This window comes from Elephas maximus, chromosome 15 (genome assembly GCF_024166365.1).
Source record: "Elephas maximus indicus isolate mEleMax1 chromosome 15, mEleMax1 primary haplotype, whole genome shotgun sequence".
In the NCBI taxonomy this organism is placed as follows: Eukaryota; Metazoa; Chordata; class Mammalia; order Proboscidea; family Elephantidae; genus Elephas; species Elephas maximus.
The window spans coordinates 50570186-50590142 of record NC_064833.1 but is presented as its reverse complement, the minus strand read 5'-3'; the positions used below and the strand labels follow the sequence as shown (position 1 = coordinate 50590142).

General features: G+C 37.3%; 1 protein-coding gene across 3 annotated transcripts in view; it reads left to right on the top strand.

Moving 5' to 3' along the window:
* SLC26A7 (solute carrier family 26 member 7) overlaps window positions 1–17538 on the top strand; it is a 137481-nt gene extending 119943 nt beyond the window's left edge. For all 3 annotated transcript variants that reach the window (XM_049854504.1, XM_049854505.1, XM_049854506.1), the window contains 4 exons: window positions 6541–6641; window positions 12290–12344; window positions 12425–12528; window positions 13733–17538. In XM_049854504.1, coding sequence (XP_049710461.1) covers window positions 6541–6641; window positions 12290–12344; window positions 12425–12528; window positions 13733–13768 — 296 coding nt within the window. In that variant the 3' untranslated portion in view covers window positions 13769–17538. The remainder of the gene's footprint in view (window positions 1–6540; window positions 6642–12289; window positions 12345–12424; window positions 12529–13732) is intronic.
* Window positions 17539–19957: the final 2419 nt, after the last annotated feature.

The following is a 19957-nucleotide window of genomic DNA, read 5'->3' as shown; positions in this document are numbered from 1 at the left end:
TTCAGTATCTTCAGCTGTAAAATGGAAATCATGGTAATAGTAAAACAGGGAGATTACCACATGCTTCACTTGATCACATATTGCCTTGTACGTTTATAGAGTTGTTTTATTTGTGTATATATTTTTTCTAACTAGATTCTTAAGGCAAGGAATAGATTTTCAATTTCTATTGCTTTATCCTTCTTTGCCTAATGAACACTTAGCCAATTAATGAAAATTATAATAAATATTTGTATAGCAGTTCACAGTTTTCAAAGGGCATTCTTCTCCTTAACCCCGAAATAGGTAATGAATACTGTACACTTTGTCTTAGTTACCTAGTTCTGTTCTAACAGAAATATCACAAGTGGGTGGCTCTAACAAGCAGAAATTTATTTTCTCACAGTTTAGGAGGCTAGAAGTCTGAATTCAGGGCATTGGCTCTAGGGCAAGACTTTCTATCTCTTGTCTCTGAGGGAAGGTCCTTGCTCTTTTCAGCTTCTGTTTCTTGGTTCCTTGGAGATCTCATGTGGTGCGGCATCTAACTTCCCCATCTGTGCTTGCTTGCTTTGTTATTTGCTCAGTCTGCTCTTTTTGTATCTCAAAAGAGATTAATTTAAGATACACCCTACATTAATATTGCCTTATTAACATAAAAAAGAAAATCCATTCCCAAATGGGATTATAACCACAGACATAGGGGTTAGATTTACAACACATAATTTTGGGGGACACAATTCAATCCATAACACCTTCCATTTAAAAAATAGGTAATAGCATACCCTGGAAAGAAGCTGAGGTCCATAGGCGATCACCAACTCATTCTGGATTATGCAGTTAGTTAGAGACAGAGGCAGGACTAGAGTCTTCTGTTGAGGGCAGGCACACATACAGGAAAAACTGCTTAAATTGGGGTTTGAGAGTATCGCTCTGAATGCAGTCTGCAGGGAGGAAGAACGAAGGGTAAGGCGGTGAAAATCCAGATGAGGAGGGAAAGGCTCCATTGGCCTCTGCTTGGTCACATGGCAATAGAAATGGAAAAATGAGAGGATGGAATCAAAAGAGAGTTCAGAAGTGTCATGAACATAATCTGATACTGTTTAGGTGTTGGGAGAAGGGAGAAGGGAATAATACAAAATGATTTCAAGTTTTGAAGCACTAAATTGGAATGAAGAGGCAATCCAGGAAAAAGAAACCCAGGAGAGCAGCTAAAAGGGAAGATGAATTTAGCTTGAGGGAGATTTTTGAATCGTTGAGCACATGATAGAATGATCAAAATAGATGAAACTGGCTACATAAATTAAAGATGGAAATTCCTGTATTATTTCTTGCACGGTAATTAAATTTGCTCACTTTTGGAGGAATCTTCCACTACCATATGTAGTAGTCTGTGTCTCAAAAACACTTTAGTCATGCTATGCCAATGCCAACAGACACCCTGGTGAGGTCTCTGTTAACATTATGGCTTGGCAGGCTGTCTTAGTCATCTAGTGCTGCTGTAACAGAAATAACACAAGTGGGTGGCTTTAACAAAGAGAAATTTATTTTCTCACAGTGTAGTAGGCTAGAAGTCCAAATTCAGGGCACCAGCTCCAGGAGAAGGCTTTCTCTCTGTTGGCCCTGGAGGAAGGTCCTTTTCATCAATCTTCCCCTGGACTAGGAGCTTCTCAGCACAGGAACCCCAGGTCCAAAGAATGTGCACTGCTCCTGCCACTGCTTTCTTGGTGGTGAGAGGTCCCCCCCTCTCTGCTAGCTTCCTATTCCTTTTATTTCTTGTAAGATAAAAGGTGGTACAGGCCACATCCCAGGGAAACTCCCTTTAGATCAGGGATGTGAGGTTAGGGTATTACAATACCACCCTAATCCCCTTTAACATAAAATTACAATTGCAAAATGGAAGATAATCACAAAATACTGGGACTCATGGCCCAGCCAAACTGATACACATATTTTTTTGGAGGATGTAATTCAATCTATGACACAGGCCCACCTCCATCACCTCTGACTCTGACCCTCTTGACTTCCTCTCATAAAGACCCTTGTGATTACCTTGGGCCCACCCAGATAATCCAGGACAACCTCCCCATCTCAACAACAACAACAACCAGTTGCTGAATTGATTCCGACTTGAATGTGACCATATATGTTTCAAAGTAGAAAGGCACTGTATGAGGTCTTTATGGCTGTGACCTTTTGGAAGCAGATTACCACATCTTTCTTTCAAGGCATTTCTGGGTGTATTTGAATTGTCAACCTCTCTGTTAGTAGCCCAGTTGTTAACCCTGCCACCCAGGCACTCCCCATCTCAAGTGCCTTAATTTAAGCACATTTGCAAAGTCCCTTTTGCTATTTAAATTAACATAGTCACAGGTTCTGGAGATTAAGATATGGACATCTTAAACAAAACAAAACAAAACAAAAAAACACAAACCCATTACCGTCAAGTCATTTCTGACTCACAGTGACCCTATAGGACAGAATAGAACTGCTCCATAGGGTTTCCAAGGAGCAGCTGGTGGATTTGAACTGCTGACCTTTTGGTCAGCAGCTGAGCTCTTAACCACTATGCCACCAGGGCTGCATGGACATCTTTAAAACCCATTGCCACTGAGTTGATTGCAACTCAAAGCAGGGTTTAGAACAGAGAGGAACTGCCCTGTGGCTGCATCAAGTCACTGCTAGACCTCCTTACACCAAGTCACTGCTGCTAGACCTCCTTATCACTTTCTGCACATCTTTTCCTGTCCTCATAACACTTCAAATTACTGGTTGAAATGACTCGTTTCTCTGCTTGAATGTGAGCCTGTTGATGGAGAGCAAGCTACACCATCTCTTTTGTTCACCTCTCTATTTGCATTTTTTTTTTTTTTAGGATAGTGCTTAGAGTAAGTAAGCATTCCATACATCTACATTGACTAACTGCTTAAATGAATGAATAAATGAGATGAACAAGTAATATGTGCACGTTTTCCACAACTAGTGTTGCAGTTTGTCATAAATGTTTTGTATCTCTTTATTTTCTTGAGAAATTAAAGACCTATATCTGCTTCTGAGTAATTAATGGATATCAGTAGAAAATGCCTTCTTTTAAAAAATTATGAGTGACTCACAGACTGTCAAGAACTTTTTGAAGTAGATAGAAAGTGCTCCTAAATTATGCAGATATGAATACTTTTTAATTAAAGGCGTTAATGAATTTTCCACAGGAAAGAGCTGGCTTCCACAGTCTGGAGTTAATTGCCTTCCCACACCTGATGGTTAATTTCTTTCTGAAATGTTGTTTTTTGTAGATAAATCCCATCATTTACCGCATCCCACATGGGTAGAGATTCCGAGTTTACCTCCTTTTGCCTTAGGCAGGATATTAGCTGTGCGTTCACTTTAGTCTTGTAGGTTTATGTGATTTTTATTGCACTGGTTGATTTACTTAGAAGCTTAGAACACAAGGTTATTGCTGTAAAATCTGTACAATAGAAGAGCTGAGAGGATACCACGTAAAAGAAGACTTCACTTCTTGCAAAGATTTCAGAAATGTCCGTTGTATTTAAATTTTCATTTGAGTGAATTAGTAACTTCACCAATAAGGATGTCTTTTTTATCTAGAAAAGCCATCATGAATTGCTTCTACCAAGATGGCTTATTTAAATTATCATCCACAACTACATGGCATAATTTTTTTGTTTTGCTTTATTTTATTTTGTTTTTGATGGTTTGAAAGCCTACACATATTTTTGCACATTTATTTTTACAGTGGAGTGTAAAAATAAAAGGCAAAGCCAGCAATGGAATGAACACACTGTGTGGATATTGAAAGGGAAATTTTTGTATCACTATTGATAAAGCCCAAACATTTTCATAGTTAATAATCTATTACCATTTAAATTTTGAAATAAAGAGAATGGCAATTACAATTTTTTGTTTATTGTGCTTTAAATGAAGTTTTGCAGAGCAAATTAGTTTCTCATTAAACAATTAATACACATATTATTTTATGACATTGGTTGCCAACCCCATGACATGTTAACACTCTCCCTTCTCGAACTTGGATTCCCCATTATCAGTTTTCCTGTCCTCTCCTGCTTTCTTGTCCTTGCCCCTGAGCTGGTGTGCACATTTAATCTTGTTTTGTTTTACAGACCTGTCTAATCTTTGTCTGAAGGGTGAACTTTAGAAGTGACTTCAGCACTGAGTTAAAAGGTTGTCCGGGGGCCAAGCTCTCGGGGTTTCTCTGTCAGACCAGTAAGTCTGGTCTTTTTTTTTTTTTTTTGTGAGTTAGAATTTTGTTCTGTATTTTCTCCAGTTCTGTTCAGAACCTTCTATTGTGATCTCTGTCAGAGCAGTCCATGATGGTAGCCAGGCACCATCTAGTTGTGCTGGACTCAGTCTAGTGGAGGCTGTGGTAGTTGTGGTCCATTAATGCTTTGGACTAATCTTTCCCTTGTGTCTTTGATTTTCTTCATTCTCCCTTGCTCCAGATGGGGTGAGACCAGTGGAATATCTTAGATGGCCACTCACAAACTTTTAAGACCCCAGATGCTACTCACCCAAGTAGGGTGTAGAAGATTTTCTTTATAAACTATGTTATGGCAATTAAAATTTAGAAGTGAAATAATGTGGTAGGAGGAAAAAAAAATAAAACTGCTTCTTAAAGAATGTTCCATACCTTTTTACTACTATTTATATCCAGAGATTAATCTCTCTGGAATATATGCAGATTGTTTTTCACTATAGTATTTTAAAATTCAGATTGACAAATAAGTTTTTGATCAACTAACAGTGGCTTCCTAAAGTACTGAGTTAACAAAATTCTAAGGCCTTTTTTGGCCTCAGTGTAAAAAAGTACCATGATTGATTAGCCATGCCTACCCTGGAGATGGAAAGGGGATGATAGAGCTCATACAATATGGTCATGGATAATAACTTATGTAGCCTATTTCAAGGAAAAGCAATGGATTGACATCTTTTCTAAATACAATAATTGCCAACATTCTTTCAGATTACAGCTTCTTTTTACCACAACTGTTCTTGTAGGTATACCTAAGACAGGTCTCTTATTTTTTCTAGTAAATAAACAGTAAGACTTAGAAATCTCAGGAAAACTCATAATTTCAATTTTTTTACTGTTCTATATCAATACTAATAATTTTTCTATAGGAAATTTAAGCAGAGAATTTTACATTGTGGCTTAAATTGAAATATGCACTATTTTGTAAAAGGTGTGTCATTTAGTTAGATCAATGGTGGATAAGTGAATAGAAAAAAGAGCTTTATGGAATATCAAATTATGTCATCATGTCATTTTAAGATCTATTGTGGAGGAAGATGTCAGTGGTTTATTTAATCAAAGCCATTGGATTTGTTCGTTTATGTTTAATAAGAGTACTCATCTTAAGCAACGATGTCCTAGTTATTGTTTGAACAATCAGCTCTCAGGGGAGTGGGGCAGAAGCCCTACTTACAGTGTTTAATAATTTCTGTGGTGTAAATACTTCCACAATGGATGGTTTCTAGCATAACATGCTGTCATTATATGTGGGGTTAGGAAGAGATGTACATAGTTGACATTAAAGAACCAGTGTGAGCTGGTGCCAATCTACCATTGCCTTCAAATATTGTTTTCTAAAACAGATAAGTTCAAAATGTTTTATCTAGGACACCTTCAGTGTTTATTTTGTACTTTCTGTTCACCTGTTTTTACTTCTAAGCAGCATTTTTTTTAAAAATGTACTATTTCCCTCATAATTCCCTCTAACACTAATTGAGAGACAACCATATCCCCCACTTTTCGGTAGCCACTACAGGGGAAAAATTGGGGCATATTAAATGGCAAAACAATTCCAATTAAGAGTTTATATATTTGGAGAATCTCATAATAATGAATGAACTGGCATTTAGTTGATAGAATTTGCCTACCAGTGGTAGAGGAAACAGCCTACGTGAAGCTCTGAGAGCCACATTGCTCTTTAGATGGACCCCAGGTGTGGCCTATCATTGTAATATTATCACCTCATCTCGTGGCCCCAAGAATGCCCACAAGAAAGAGATTATGAACTCTACTCAGTGAAATCATTTTTTCCCCTAACAGCTACATTCAGAGGCAGATTTAATATTAACTAAATTAAGCTTAAGTTTTAGCGTCCCTCACCCAAGCCCCTTCCAAAAGTATGGGTCTTCTGCTTAATGTGTGACTCCAAAATTCTAGAAAGTCAGGCATCACAAAACAGAGGAAACAGTGTGGTATTTTGAAAGGACTACAGAAGGTTTAGAAACTATGGTTCTAGTCTCTGCTTAGCAAAATCATTTAAACTCTTTGAACCTCAGTTTGTTTATGAAATGAGACTGGTAATTAATATATTCTGTATTCTTCTCTAAATCATATCATACTAACTGAAATAACATTCTAATAATACAAAATCAAAGCTTTCAGAAATAATCTGTAGTTAACTGAAAAGTGTTCAGAATTTGTTAAACATGACGCTGTTATTTTCCCACCATTCAGGAAAGTCATCAGCAGAAATCTCTGAGAGTTCTTCCTAACTCATGTCTCTGTCTCTCCTACAGACGAGGTCTCACAGCCCTGCCCGAATGAGAAGTGTTGTTTAATCCTGGATTGCTGTGGATTGACCTTTTTTGACTATACTGGAGTCTCCATGCTTGTTGAGGTATTTGCATAGCTTATGTCAGATGGATTCCTTCCCTTCACAGAAGTGATGGGTTTTCACCATCCACTGTCTCAGCTCCAGGGTCTTGAGCCTGCTCATTTCAGTGCTCACCTCTTCCTATTTTCCCCAAAGGACACTAGACTTTATGCCTCCCATCACTCCAGATTTGTTTTCAGGAGACTCTTCAAGCTTCTAGGTGTGTGTACATTTGGAGGTATTCACATGGGATAGGCTGGCAGGACAGAACATAGACTTGAGATGTAGCTAGGCATAGACCCTGCTGGAGAGTCAGCTTAGGAAGCTTATAGAAAGAAGGAAAAAGTCCCTTCCAGGTCATAGGCTGCATGAAAAAGTGGCCTTGGTGATAAGATAAAAAAAAAAAAAAAAAGGTAGGAGGATATAAAATCTAACAAGATACCATTCCTGTTCTCCCAAACGGTGCCTGATACAAAGGCTGTTTTCTCTGTGTTTCCTTGGGCCATGGTGCCTACTTCTCTACCACATTACCTCCACAGGACTTTAAAACTGACTTAGCTTACAATCTTCCATTTTCACAGATGAAAGAACGCCTAACTTTGCCAATTCAAGGAATACCCTGGACACTTGGGATTTTTCTTAGTTATTTTGAATAAATACTAAGTCAAAAAGGAATTCATCCCCTTTCTTATTTCCTCCTGTTCTCTCCACCAATCCCTAAAATTGGGGGTAAGGGCTCTTGAGGGTGGGGCAATACCTGTTCCTCAACTGTCCTCAGTCTTCTAATGTCTTCTGTTGCATGTAGCTCGGCTCATGCCATCTTTGGGTGTTGCTCCCCAGTATTTGTTCTTTCCCCAGGAGATTTTTTTTCCGCTGGCTTTAGAGAGTCTCACCCTATGTATGTGTGGCTTTGTATTCATCCAAAGGCTTGCTCAAAACTTTAAGAAAATTTTTGGAACTCTTTCTCTGCATATCACCCTCCTTTCCATTACTTGATCCCTCAATTTTTATCAGCCCAGTAAGCTGCTGCAGTTTGTTTGGATTTTTCTCATCATGGTGTGGCCCAGATAGGGCTTGGTAGCAGAAAGTTGGAGTGATTGCAGGGCTCACCTCATTTACTTTCCTTCTCTCAGTGAACTCAGTTCTGTGCAGCCTATTGCCCAATGCCTGAAAACAGTTGTTCATATATTTTTGTCTTGTTTCCTACTTATTTGTAGAGGTTAGGATAGTCTTTCATCAGTTACTTGTCATGGCCAGAAGTGAAAATCTGACTTATACTTCCCCCCCCTTCATACACCTGCAACATTTTAAAAGGTAGTTATGAAAGATGATGCCAGAAAATATTTTCTTGTGAGCATCTTAACGACCACGGACAATGGCTTTTAAAGAGTTAAGATCAGTAGTCAGTCAAGGCCTCATGTTGTGGACTTTGATTGCTTTCTTGTGGTGGTGCATAACTTGTGCCTCTACTCATTTATATTTTGAATTTGATTTGAAATTTCCAATGTTTCAAACTCAAGATAGTACAGAGGCAAACTTCAGTATAGCTTCCTATGAAGGTAAGGGTGGGCATATGTGGAGGGGAAGCTGTGTAGTATGTGAAAGTCTAGAGGTGTGATCTCAGCTCTACCTCACTGATTGTGAAGTATGGGAAAATCATCTAACCTGTCTGTCTGAATCTCAGTTTATTCATTTAGTAAAAATGAGGGATTTGCACTAAGTGACCTCCCTGGGTTGTCTGGTTACCTTCTGGTGACATAATTCTAACAGAATTAGCAGATATTCAGAAATTAAGTAAGTTATTGCAAAATAATTGATTTTTTTTTTTTTAAGATCCCGGACCTTAAATCTAGTGGCTACTTTTGGCTAGTCACCCTTTTCCCCACATAATGTGCTTTTATTTTCTTATTGTTCCATATAAAACCTTTGCATCGTTTTGGCCTAGGTTTCAACCTGAATATATTTTTTTCCATCTAAATCTGGATTGTAACCAGAGGGTTCCTCTTCATTTGTGGAATCTTGTGTCTGAAATTTTTATTCTGTGTTGCCATGGTCTAGACGAGCACTCAGTCTTTGATGTGTATAGATCATCAGAGGTGTTCATTGAAAATGCAGCCTTCTGGGTCTTGGTTCTGATCCAGGAATCTTCATTTTAAACAATAATAGATGATTCTGAAGCAGGTGATCTAAGGATTGTATTTTGAGAAACATGAGACTAGGATTGCTCTTTTAATATAAAGGCCAGTATGTATATTTTTTTTTGATCAATTGTATTTTAAGTTCTTTTCTGAATATGCTGTAATATTTATTGGCTGCTCTTTCTAAATATTGAAAATCAGGACTCAGGATTAGTGAAGAGGGGAAAATGGGTTTCTATTCCTATTGAACTTAGGGTCTAATTCAGAGAAGCCCAAACAATCTGGATACTGGACATGTGGGAGACAGAGCTTTATCTTTTTATTCATTTTAATGGTCTTTGTATTCTATATAATGGTATATATGCATAGAACGATGGCATAAATCAACTGATGCGGTTTATTTTTAAATTGGCAGAAAATGCTATTTACCCTTGGCCAGGTGTTTCTCAGTCACATATACAAATCCAGCAGTTTTGTATTGACTTACCCTTTTAATTGATTCATTATTATTTGGCTTATTTTATCATAGTTACAATAACATTAAGGAGCCCTGGTGATGAAGTGGTTAAGCACTTGGGTGCTAACCAAAAGGATGGTGGTTCGAATCCACCCAGTGGCTCCCCAGGAAAAAGACCTGGAGATCTGTTTCTGTAATGGCAGCTCTACTCTATCACACAGCCTCGCTATGAGTTGCAATGAACTCGACGGCACTCAAGAGCAAGATAACATTGCGATATATGTTAATTAATTGCAGCTTTAGAGATAGACAAGTCCTGGGTTTCAATATTAGCGTATACCAGTTCTATGATCTTGGCCAAAGTATTTGTTTGCTTTTCTGTAAAGTGGAAGTAGAAATAACATTTTATTAAGCTGTTATGAGGCTCAGAAGTGATACATTGCATATAAAGCACGTAACAAAGTATCTGGGAGTTTTAGTACGTACTCAGCAATGCCAATGTTGTTAAGTGCCATCTAGTCAGTTCCAACTTATAGCGACCCTATGTACAACAGAATGAAGCACTGCTGGGCCCTGCACCATCCTCACAGTCATTGCTATGTTTGAGCCCATTGTTGCGGCCACCGTGTCAGTCTGTCTCACCGAGGGTCTTCCTCTTTTTTTGCTGACCCTCTACCTTACCAAGCACGATGTCCTTTTTCAGGGACTGGTCCCCTCTGACAACATGTCCAAAGTATGTGAGACGAAGTCTTGCCATCCTCACTTCTAAGGAGCATTCTGTGGCTGTACTTCATCTAAGACAGATTTGTTCTTTCTTCTGGTAGTCCGTGGTATATTCAATGTTCTTCACCAACATCATAATTCAAAGTCATCAATTCTTCTTTGGTCTTCCTTATTCAATGTCCGGCTTTCAAATGCATGTGAGGTGACTGAAAATATCATGGCTTGGGTCAGGTTCACCTTAGTTCTCAAGTGACATCTTTGCTTTTTAACACCTTTTAAAGGGTCTTTTGCAGCAGATTTGCCCAATGCAATACATCATTTGATTTCTTGACTGCTGCTTCCATGGGCATTGATGGATCCAAGTGAAATGAAATCCTTGACAACTTCAATCTTTTCTGTTTATCATGATGCTGCTTATTGGTCCAGTTGTAAGGATTTTTCTTTTCTTTATGTTGCGGTGTAATCCATACTGAAGGCTGTAGTCTTTGATCTTCATCAGTAAGTGCTTCAAGTCCTCTTCACTCTCAGCAAGCAAAGTTGTGTCATCTGCATATAGAAGGCTGTTAATAAGTCTTTCTCCAATCGTGGTGCTGCATTCTTCTTCATATAGTATGGTTTCTCAGATTATTTGCTCAGCATCGGTTAATTATGGTAAAAGAATACAACCCTGACGCACACCTTTTCTGCTTTTAATTCCCTCATTCTGTTTGAACGGCTGTGTCTTGGTCTGTGTACAGATTCCACATGAGCACAACTTAAGTTTTCGGGAATTCCTATTCTTCTCAATGTTATCCATAATTTGTTATCACCCAGGCAGTTGAATACTTTTGCAAGGCCAATAAAACTCAGGTAAATATCTTTCTGGTATTCTCTGCTTTCAGCCAAGATCCATCTGACTTCAGCAATGATATCCCTAGTTCCATGTCCTCTTCTGAATCTAACTAATTTCTGGCAGTTCCCTGTCAATAATGGTAGCTGCTTTTTCTTATTTTACAGAAGTCATTTCTTAAAATGCAAATAGTATCACTGCAGCTAATATTCTTCCTTAGTTCCAGCCACCCTTAAAGAGGGACAAGAGTAAAGAGCCACAGGGTTTCTTTAGCCACAGGTGTCCTCATGTCTTGCTGCTTTCTAACAACACTGCTTGGATTGTTTTCTTAGTTGCTTTAGTTTAAGGACTGTAGGGACTGGGGGTTGTAGGTTGAAGGAAATGGGGTGACCTCTATTTATTCCTGTACTTGGCACACTGAGATGTCAGTGAACTGGAGATTATGTTTATCAGCGTCAACAAACCACCCGTAGCAATGTGCTTGTGCTTCACTGAGCTTAAGAAAAAGTCAAACACTGGTGGGTCACCTTGAACTAATCATTTTAACTTACAGAAACAAGAGCTATTTATTCAATGGTAGAGTCTCATTCTATGTATGTGGGTATGTATGTAAGTATCTATATATCAATCTACCTACTTACCCACCTACTTTTTTATACATTTATGCTTAGAGTAATGCATCTCGTATTGTTTCTCATTTCTCTACCTGTAGGGAGAACTTGTTATTGCTAGAAGGATATGAGGGAAGTATTTTATATATTATGAACACTCTTAGAATGTGTTGCGAATGCATCTTTCTATATTTTATACACAAGATACATCATTATTATATAATTAAATCCATCCTCCTGTTACTAAAATGTCGAGATTAACTTTCACTCAGTTTCATGGACTGAGTTGGATCTGGATAAATTGCAGATTGGGGCTGTCAATAAATTGTTCTTAAATGAGATTTTCTATGACTTAAGGCAGACTGTAAGGTATTCCAAGCAAATTAGTTAGGATCTCTTATCTTGACCTTTAAAAACAGAAGTTGGGAAGTCATGCTTGGCTTGGATTATAATGGGGTTTTCAATTCACCACCCATTTAGTGCACCCATGAATCTGCCAAAGTTAATGTAATGTATTACTATGAGAAGTAGAGCTGAAGCTCTCATCGCTTTCCTAAAGGGGTCCTTGGCTTCCAATAAAAGAAGCTTGAGAACAATTTGGTATTTTCATTATAGGGAAAGAAATGTAATGTTATTATTTTTATTAAATGAAGAGGAAGATGTAAGCAGACAAGTTTAGTTGCAGTAAAAGGCGATGTCCTGCTGTATCAATTTCACTTTGCTAGAACGAGTCTCTTTTAGAAGCTTACCAGGTTATGCCTGAGTGTGTTACAATGCCTCCCTCTGGTGGTCTGACTTCATAAATTTTTTTTTTTTTTAAACTAGAAATTTTCAAGTTTCTTTTGAAACCTGTCTCGTTCCTTCCTGACAACTATCCTGAATTAATTGTGGGTATACAATTTCAATTCCTGCAGGTTTACATGGAATGTAAGAACAGAAACATGGACATAGCATTAGCCCATTGCACAGGTATGAGAGTGTCCTTGGCTAACATTGAACATGATCATTCTGCTACTCCAGGTATCCTTATCGCCTGTGCTTTGTCGTAGATTCCTTGATAAAAGCAATGCAGTACTGTGGAAACCTAGACTCAGAGAAACCGATATTTTTTGAATCCGTATCTGCTGCAATAAGTACCATCCATTCAAATAAGGTGAGCCAAACAAGTTAGCATGTAAGCGTTGTAAGAAAATTTAGAACGCAGAGTCAAAGACTTTGCATTAAGTTAGCGTATCACCCCATTGGCATCTAAATTTTACTTAAAAATTCCCCTCCTCAGAGTCTTTTGTTACAAGTAAAGGAGTATTCTTGTTTCTTTTTGGGGTGACCAGTTATGTGAACAATTGCTGAATAATTTGGATCACCCAACAGTATCACTGCTTACAGGATTTGGCGATCACCTATTAAGTGCAAACCACTTGCTTATAAAATACATGCTTCTGTCAGGGTCCACTACCTGGCACTTAAAAAAAAAAATAAGCCACCTGTCAAATGGAAAAACTCTAAATATAGCCTCTTAGTTTTTTTCTTACTTTGATACACTTGCCTCTAGGCTTGTATTGCCATCGTTGGAAACAGTATTTGCAGAGCCCAGCACTCATTTGATCTGAAATGTCAAAGTTAGTTTCCAAAAACTGGGCTTTATAGTTTAGTTTTAGAGCTGTTCTAGAACTTTTGTTTCCTGCAATTTTTCTTTGACTTTTGAATCGTGCTGCCTTTCCTTATTCCTAGAACAGCATTTGGTGCCTCCCAGAGTCATCCCTATTAGATTCAATCAGAACAGTATGTATTTACAGAATAATAATAATAACATTATTATTATTATATAAATAACATTTTTTGAGCACTTAGTATATTCCAGGAATATTCTAAGGGCTTTACCTATACTGGAGCCCTGGTGGCACAGTGGTTAAGAGCTCGGCTGCTAACCAAAAGGTTGGCAGTTTGAATCCACCAGCTGCTCATCGAAAACCCTATGGGGCAGTTCTACTCTGTCCTGTGGGGTCACTATGAGTCGGAATAGACTCGACAACAATAAGAGGTTACCTGTATTAATTTGCTGAATTTGTCATAACCTTATGAGGTCAATATTATTATCATATAACCATTTTTAGAATGAGGAAACCGAGGCCTAGGGAAATTACAATAGTTGTAAGTGGTCAAGCTGGTTTCAAAGCCAGCAGTCTGACCTTGGACCTGGAGCTTTAAAGCTCTATACTCTGCTTCCTTATAGAAAGTCTACTTTCTTTGCTTGACTGACAGCTTGCTTCAGTGATGGCTTTTTTTTTTTTTTTTTCTTACTATGGTGCCGATTTAAGAGTGAGATCGGTAGCACATGCTTATTTCTTCTATTTCAGAATGTGGGCAAACTTGGCGACCACAGTGAAGTCTGAGGCCCTTTTGCTGAAGTATAGCGCTTGTCTGGCCGCAGCCTGGAGGAGGCCATAGTCTGGCATTCTGCACATTGCTTTCGTTGTTACTGTTTAGATCCTACTACAATAAGTCTACTGAGACTTAGTAATCATAAAGCCACTTGTCAAGGATTGCCAACAATTTTTAAAATCTTTGTTAGTAAGAAGATTCACTTAATAGGTTATTGTATAGTTTTTTATATAAGAAAATCAGTAAGCATTTAGTTTTAGTTTACTAAAAGTTAACATGACTTTTTTCCCTTTTACCATAGTATTTTGTGGTGTTATATTTCTGTTTTCTTGTTGATTTGTAAAACTGAGAAACACCTTAGTCACATGATAAAAGATTTGGGACATTTGCAAGCCATTTGTAAAAACCTAGGATAGTCTAACTAATACATAAAAACAAGTTAGCAAATGTGCCATTTTTCCCTTCAAAAAAAAAAGCCACTAAACATCAGTAGGTTAAATATTAATTTATACAATAATGCAGTAAACCCACTGCTGTTGAGTTGATTCTGACTCATAGCGACCCCATAGGACAGAGTGGAACTGCCCCAGAGAGTTTCCAAGAAGGGCCTGTTGGATTCAAACTGCCGACCTTTTGGTTAGTAGCTGTAACACTTAACCACTACGCCACCAGGGTTTCCATACAATAGGATATCAAATTCACAGAAAATAAATCAAATGAAAGCAAACAACAAACTAGAAACCATTGTTCTCCATACCCCATGGGAGAATTCAGGAATGTTTTCATATTTGGGAGATAACTGGCAAGTCAGTGAAACCCAGTTCTTAACATTAGTCCATTTTGTTGTGAATATTGGAAAAAATACTTAATATCTTCAGACCCACTAGCTCTAATCACCACATTCCCATCCCTCTAAGAGGCTCCATTTTCTGCTTAATTTTTGTTGAAGCCAGAAAATGTGGAAGTTGCACGTTTTATATATTTTCACCAGTATGATTTTTAGATGAGAAATCACCACCAGTAGAATAGTGTTATACTATTTCAGTATAAAATTAAATGTAATAATTTGGAACTTCTGTATTTCACACAGGCAGTCAATATAATATAATCCAATAATCTATCTATATTCATATAGATACATAGATCTCAATAGCATGTTTTTCTTTTTTGGTTAGAGGAGAGCTTGGATGTATGTTTATATGTAAGGCCACCAAACCGGCAGTATAATTGCCAAATAAATACCATAATCCAGCTTGAACCAATACGTTATTGTTTTCATGCATGTGCATATATTTTCAATCACATTCAAGTACAGGTTTCACAATTTTCTCTAGCAAATTGATTTACCTAAGAAGAAAACTCATTTTCAAAAATAAGTGCAGATACAGTTATACTTCAGTTTTATGTCATTCTCACAGTTCTAGAAATTAATAGTGTAAGAAGAAGTCGGAAACTTTAAAGTGAGTTTGAGAAGCAGTTTGGAAAGACTAGTCATATATGTGCTTTTATAGGCATCTCTGTAAGAGTAAATTCTAGTGACTGTCAAATGATGCATCACAAGGGTCCCTAGCAAATGTGTGATAAAGTTCATATGATTCTTTCTTTTAACATTAATTACTAGGTAGAAAAACATAATAAAATGAAAGGAGAATAGTAAAAGTATGTTTTCAATTCTCATAACTTATACAGCTATAACAACTTTGATTGAAATGAAGTACAAAAAATTGTCCTTTGTCCCAATGGTAGTCTCAATCCCTTAATCACTGATTTGGAGTAAAATGTGTAAAGCCAGTTGTTAATTCCCATCAAACATTGTTTCAGGGAAAGGTGGAATAGTTCAAGGTAAAATTTCCTTAGAGACAAGAATTTTACTCCGCTTTATGCAATTGAATTATTCTAGTAGTGAATGGTGGTAATATTCACCATCACAATCCATTGGTTACCGACAGATAAGCATGAGTCAAGAAAAGTAAAGAAATTATACTTGCTATGAATGGCACTGTTTTTTTTTTAATGTATAAATTGGAGCCCTGGTAGTGCAGTGGTTAAGCATTCAACTGCTAACTAAAAGGTCAGCAGTTCAAATCTACCACTTGCTCCTTGGAAACCCCGTGGGGCAGTTCTACTATGTCCTATAGGGTCACTATGAGTCGTAATTGGCTGGAGGGCAATGTGTTTTTTTTTTTTTTTAAATGTATAAATTGGAGCCCTGGTGGTGCAGTGGTTAGATGCCATGGGTACTAACAGAAAGGTCGGCAGTTCAAATCCAACAGCTGCTCCTTGGAAACCCTGTGGGGCAGTTCTACTCTGTCCTATAGGGTCGCTATGAGTTGGGATCGATTTGATAGCACTGAGCTTATACATAAATTAGGAGCCCTGGTGGCACAGTGGCTAAGTGCTAGCCAAAAGGTCAGCAGTTCAAACCCACCAGCTGCTCTACATGAGAAAGAAGTGGCAATTTGCTTCTGTAAAGATTTATAATCTTGAAAACCCAAGAGGGCAGTTCTACTCTATCCTGTATGGTCTATGAGTCAGAATTGACTCGATGACAGTGCGTTGGATGTATAAATTGATATTTTGCTATGCAACTATAGCCCATAATTGAATTCATGCACTATAGAAATTTTCTGATTTGTTAGAGATTATGGACCATGATGACACTAAAATCATATGGTTAATTGATGGGTGATGTGTTCTATTTTATTGTTGAAGGTAACACAGAAATGTCTGAACAGTTGTATTTGAATGTGTTTCAGTGTCTGTAGTACAAGTTCAATGGATGAAACTTTAAAGCCAGTACCTTGGGTGTCAAATGTTAATGTTATATCCTAAGTTAAAAAAGAGCAAACCACGTGCCATGTAAGCCTCTTGTCCTAAAGCTCCTCCTGGACACTAAGGCCACAAAGACTGATGACCTGGAGGAACTCCCTGGAATTGAATTCTGAGACTCCAACAGTTGCATATGAGCTGTAGCCACACACGATTCTAAAATATAAATGTTTATTCCAAAGTGGGCCTTGACAGCACAAGAACTATAACGTGGCCAGGATGCTGGAGTGTTTCTGCAGTCAACAGAGTTATTTTTATGAGGTCGTGTTATTTTTATATATGATAAACTACTTCCATATTACTTATTGTGGTAAAATAAAATTGGAAAAAAATTAAAAATGACCTACAAGAGTGCTCAAAACCTAATGACATATGTAAATTAAGGGTAAAATATATAACCAGGAAAAGGTGCTTAACATTACATTTGTGCAAATTAAATGCCCTTAAATTTCACCATTTGTCTTTCATTTTAAAGGTTATTTGCCTCCCGATTATATGATTCAAGTGTTTTAAGATCTAGCTTGAACTACTTTGCAGTAATTTATTTGACAGATCTCTATTCTATAAATACATAATGTAATGAAGAAAGAGATCTTTCTTTTTTAATGAAAACATGAATGTGTTAATATCCTGTATGGATAGTGTTTGACATTTAGTGGCTACCAAAGTATATTAGCATGTCATTGAACTTAGAAAGGTACATGCTGTATGCCATGGGTGATGATCCAATTCTATATAGAACGTGCTTTTTGGCAGTGAGTTTGTTGCCAGATTTCAAATAGGGAGTTAAGTGGTGCTTTCACAGTCCAAAGACTTTTAGTTAGAAATCATTTAGTTTAATATGCTGCACTTATTTTTTTATATTTTACAATGCATAATTATCTTTTTTATAATTCTTTGTACTAACTCAGCATGTAACAACCAATTTACATGGAAATAAATTGAAATATGATAGCTATTATGTTTAAATGAATTGTGTCCATTATTTTCAGTGTATTTCCACTCCTGCAAAGCAAATAATACATATTGCTTTCTTAGACTGACCAGAGTATTATGTGTTGAAAATTCCTGAGAGAATCCATGACTCTTGGTAATTTGTTCTTATAAAATTTCAACCTGCAACTGTGAGGCATTATGCCTTAATTTATGGATTGCTGATAAGAATACTTTATACTACATGGCTACATTTACATAATCTTTCTTTACCAGGTTTTATATCCTTTTTGTTCTTATTTTAACAAATGTGTACATCTGTATTTTTTATTTGTTTAAGTTCTTCATTTACACACTGTTGTTTGTTTTTCCTGAGTTCCTAGGCTGAGATCAATATTCTAAACAGCATTTTAAAGGTTACATACAGCATTTTAAAGATTAAACAACAACAACAAAAAAAACCTGTTACCTTTGAGTCCGTTTTGACTCATAGTGACTCTACAGGACAGAATAGAACTGTCCCATAGAGTTTCCAAAGAGTGCCTGGTGGATTTGAACTGCTGACCTTTTGGTTAGCAGCTGTAGGTCTTCACAACACTGTACTACCAGGGTTTTCATTTTAAAGATAAGGTGTTGGAAATATAACAGTGAATAAAACAGAAAAAAACAAAACAAAAACCCTGCCCTCATGGAGCTTACATTCTAATAAGGGAAAGACAGACAATAACCAGGGTAGACTAAAGTACATTTATTGTAAGATAGATGGTAACGTGTGCTAAGAAGAAGAATAAATTAAAGAAAGAAGAGGCACGGCAGAGGGAGGGTGTCCCTTCCCTAGATAGGGTGAGAGGAACAGTGACTAAAAGGAGTTATAAATTTCCTGAACAGTTTTTATTTCTTTTTTTATGTATGAAAAACAGATGCACTAGAATTTTATGTATGTCTAATATAATGTGATGTTTTCACATTCAAAAACATCATAAATAATCATGAACTGGTTGGTTAAAACATTCTGCTGCTAGAGACGATAGATGAGCATTGATATGACAAACTCTACCTGGACATTACCTGGCTACTCAGATTAGGTTACTGCCATGAAACAGAGTAGAGTTAAGTGGTCAATGATGGGTTTGCAATATACCGATGGGTATTCAAAAGCTAAAGAGCCCTGTGGCCCAGTGGTTAAGTGCTTGGCTGCTAACTGAAAGGTCAGTGGTTCTAACCCACCAGCTGCCCCTTGGGATGAAGACATGGCATTCTTTGTCAGTAAAGATTACAGCCTTGGAAACCCTATGGGGTAGTTCTGTTCTGTCCTATAGGGTCACTACGAGTTGGAATCAACTTGACAGCAATGAATGGTGGGATTCAGAAGCTGAGACATACTATATTCTGGTAATGGTTCTCAATGATTAGCCATCCTATTAAAGAAGATAGAAATGAATTAGCTCGTTTTCTTTAGGCCATTATATTGTTTCAAAGAAAATAACAGCAGGTTCCAACAACTGTGGAATCTTAATTCCACTAATTGTTCCGACAACAGGCTGCAGAACAGAATTCCTCTGCTAACTGCAGTGACCCACTTTTTTTTTTTTTTTTTTAAGGGTGCTCAGTTACTGCAAATAATCTCTTTCAAAGTACTCATTATATAAAAATCTTCACTCATCTTCTATGGACTCAGCAATAAGAAGGTTATTTTGGTCAAATTCATCTCTTTCCTGTCCTAAATAAAGACCACTCTCTCTAGTAAGTGTTGGAAGCTTTCTAGTTTGTTTTTCCTATTTGGAGCTTATTGTTTCTATGACAACTTTTAGATAAAAAGTCCGGTAAGAATCCATGCTTGTCAAGAACAGTTGCTCCGTTAAAAAAATAAGTTTTTTCAATAATGAAATAAATACAAATAATACTCCAATCTTTATTTCCTTTGGTGCTAGAGCTGGGTTTTTTTCTTTCTTAGATTTGAAGCAAATTTCTAGTTTGTGAGTCCAGAAAAGCGAGGAAAGACAGGGCCTCTTTTAGATTGCAATATTTCTTCCAAGTTGACTTCCACATTTTATTCCCCTGCTCCTACACTTCCATATGTCATGATTTTATATCCCACATGGCTCCCAAGTTTTCATACTCCCTATTAAATTTGTGGTAAGAAGTTCTTCAGTACTCACTCAGAGTTCTCCAGTTCTCACACAGTTGTGGGGCTGACAAGTCTGAAATCTGTAGGGCAGGATGACAGGTTGGAAACTTAAGTGAGATTTCTATGTTACAGTCTTGAGGCAGTCCTTCTCCAGGAAACCTATTTTTGCTCTTAAGTTCTTCATCTGATTGCGTGAGGCCCACCCACAATGTCAAGACTAATCTCTTTCACTTAAAGTCAACTGGTTGTAAATGTTAACCACAGGTAAATACCTTCACTTCAACCTTTGGACTAGTGTTTGACTGAATAC